Source organism: Plasmodium cynomolgi, chromosome 13 (genome assembly GCF_000321355.1).
Source record: "Plasmodium cynomolgi strain B DNA, chromosome 13, whole genome shotgun sequence".
NCBI classification, from domain to species: Eukaryota; Apicomplexa; class Aconoidasida; order Haemosporida; family Plasmodiidae; genus Plasmodium; species Plasmodium cynomolgi.
Window position 1 is genome coordinate 509,653 of NC_020406.1, and position 2,475 is coordinate 512,127.

The following is a 2,475-nucleotide window of genomic DNA, read 5'->3' on the forward strand; positions in this document are numbered from 1 at the left end:
GCTGACTGTTCAGGAAAAATTTCACAACTTAGCTAACTGAAGAAAACCCCTTCCCACGGACGTGAACAGACTGGCGGTGATTTTCGCTCGGTCCACGGAGAATGCGACATGCTATACATGATGGCTCCTTTTTTTGTTTTTTCCACACAATTCTCGCATGCAGTGTGGAAATAGGAATTGAGGGAAATTCCGTCAATGTCGTGATGTAAAAATGATGGGTAGAGGTTACGCAAAAACAAAACAAATTGCAAGTTAAGCAAAACGAAGAGGCTACATAATTTATTGCTATTTTACAAATAAGAAACCCTTTTTGGGAATTTTTTCTCAAGGGGGCAGAGCTCCAGTCGTTCTACGTGCTTATTATCCTATCAAAACGATTTTTTTCTTATTTTTTTTTCTCTTTTTTTTTGTAAGCAGAACGCGGATTTTTTTTTTTTTTTCCCCAGTTTGCCCCGCAAAGGGGAAAAGAAGAACGATCAAGCGAGCCTCTACACGCAGGAACCACCAATTTGTGGATGCCTCACGATGAATAAATTGTAAACGAAAATTAAGGATACTTTATATGTGAATTTAATTGAATGCGCCCTCTGTTTGTTCTTCCGATCCGGTCCACCTGCGCGGAAGGGAAGGGAAAGGGTTTCACACGCGTGGTGTATGGGCGTATGGCTATACCGGTTTATGATCACATTAACTTACAAACTTGCGGTGCGTGGAGGAATGCCCATACTACATCCCCCCACACACTCACATGCCATCACGTGCGATCGCACCCCTCTCCCCGCAAGCCAAACCAAACCAAGCCAAGCAAAGCCAATTTAAAACAATACAAAACAAAACAGAACAGAATAAAACACCAAATGACCGCGCACACATAACATGCTATTTTTAATTAAGAACCTGATTGGATGCACACTTCTCCTTCTCGTGGTGAATACACATCTGCATGTGATATCGCACAAATGGCAGAAGGGGCTAAAGGGGGGCAGAGTCCTCAGCGGAATAAAGACCCACAGTTGTGTCCACCCGAACAGGCATAAGTGGCCATACAATAGGAACAAAAATTGCAAGCCAAAAAGTTACCTGTACATTCAGAATAAAAAAAGAAAGAATCGGCAGGCGTACAAGCTTAACAGGTATAAGGTCTGCTCCATTTTTTCAATCTTTGATAAAAGCAATGAGGGGAAAAAGAAGAAGGGGGGGGAGCCAACAAGTGTAGAAGTGACACATAGGGGGAGGCCACCCTCCGAAGGTGCAGCACAAGAGGGGAAACCTCCCACCGGAAGAGTAGCACCGGGGGAGGTGCCCCTGCCGGTGGAACCCCCCCCGCTGAGCATCCCCCACGGTAGCGAATCGGAGGGATGCATCGAGCTTAGCAACCTGGAGAGCAACCCTAAAGAGGCGCTCAAAAACGTGATCGAGTACAAAAAGCATTTAGAAAACTTCAAAAGTAAGGTAATTTTATCGCTTCAAACGATCTTCTGTTCATATACGAAGGGTATTGATAAGAAGGACAACTTGAGAAATTTCGTCCTCTACATATTAAGCGACTTTGAGCAGAAGTACCACAAGCACACACACCTAGCGGATGTGCAAAATATGCGCAACGAGAAAGTGAAGGAAGAATATCTGCAGAGCAATTATAATTGCTTCCTCGATATTGTTAAGACTATTGAGGAAAATCTGTATAACATTTTATTGTATAAAATTCAGTCCATTAAGTTGAAGGCACTGGATGACATTAAAGAAACGGTCCTCCTCTCGCATAGGGAAAGTAATGCGGATTATATTTCCTACGTTAATCATGTTAATAAAACATTCGAAGAGTATGAAAAGAAGCTACAAAATTTATTCCCCTCAAGTTTTAAATTTTCCTTGTATGATAAAATGAGCAGAAATAGCGGCCTTGTGGAGGAGGAGCAACAGGAGCAGGGGCAACAACTCTCCAGCCTCTCCAATTTTGTGTACCATTTTCCGATGGAAAAATATGAACAGTTAATAAAAAAAAATATAAATTATGTAAAAAAATTATCACACGATTTGACAAAAAAAAAGAAAAAAACTCATTAAAGAAATTGAGCGAAGTAAAAATTATCAAAATATTTTACACATCATAGACAATCAACAAAAGCAAATTGAAATTTTACAAGAACAACTTGAGCAAAACGTGGAAGGCTTTTCTGGAAAGTACTCCCCCTTTCACTGCGCAGTTGCCTATAGGATCCCCGACACGAACTTAAACATTTCAACTCAGTACGTTAAGGGGAAATTTAATGTCAAGCTAAATTGTATTCCAGATGACTCTTTGCATTTGTTGGGGTCATATGGATTTGTGAAAGCCCTTCCGTTTGGTAACTTGGGGCTGTCCTTCTCGATGAACTTTTGATTGGAGAGGCGACGTGCAAGCGAGATGACTTGAAAGAGAATGAAGCAAAATAAAGTAAATAAAATCAAATAAAATGGTTAATTTTTTTTTTT

The 2,475-nt window shown here is 40.8% G+C and overlaps 1 protein-coding gene across 1 annotated transcript; it reads left to right on the forward strand.

Annotated features, from left to right (window-relative positions):
• Positions 1–876: 876 nt before the first annotated feature.
• PCYB_132080 (hypothetical protein) lies at positions 877–2,383 on the forward strand (the record flags this gene model as incomplete). The annotated part of the gene is made up of 5 exons (XM_004224232.1): positions 877–1,133; positions 1,347–1,452; positions 1,495–2,016; positions 2,115–2,184; positions 2,208–2,383. 5 exons carry the CDS (start codon positions 877–879, stop codon positions 2,381–2,383), a joined length of 1,131 nt encoding a protein of 376 aa, XP_004224280.1.
• Between the last annotated feature and the right edge of the window lie 92 nt (positions 2,384–2,475).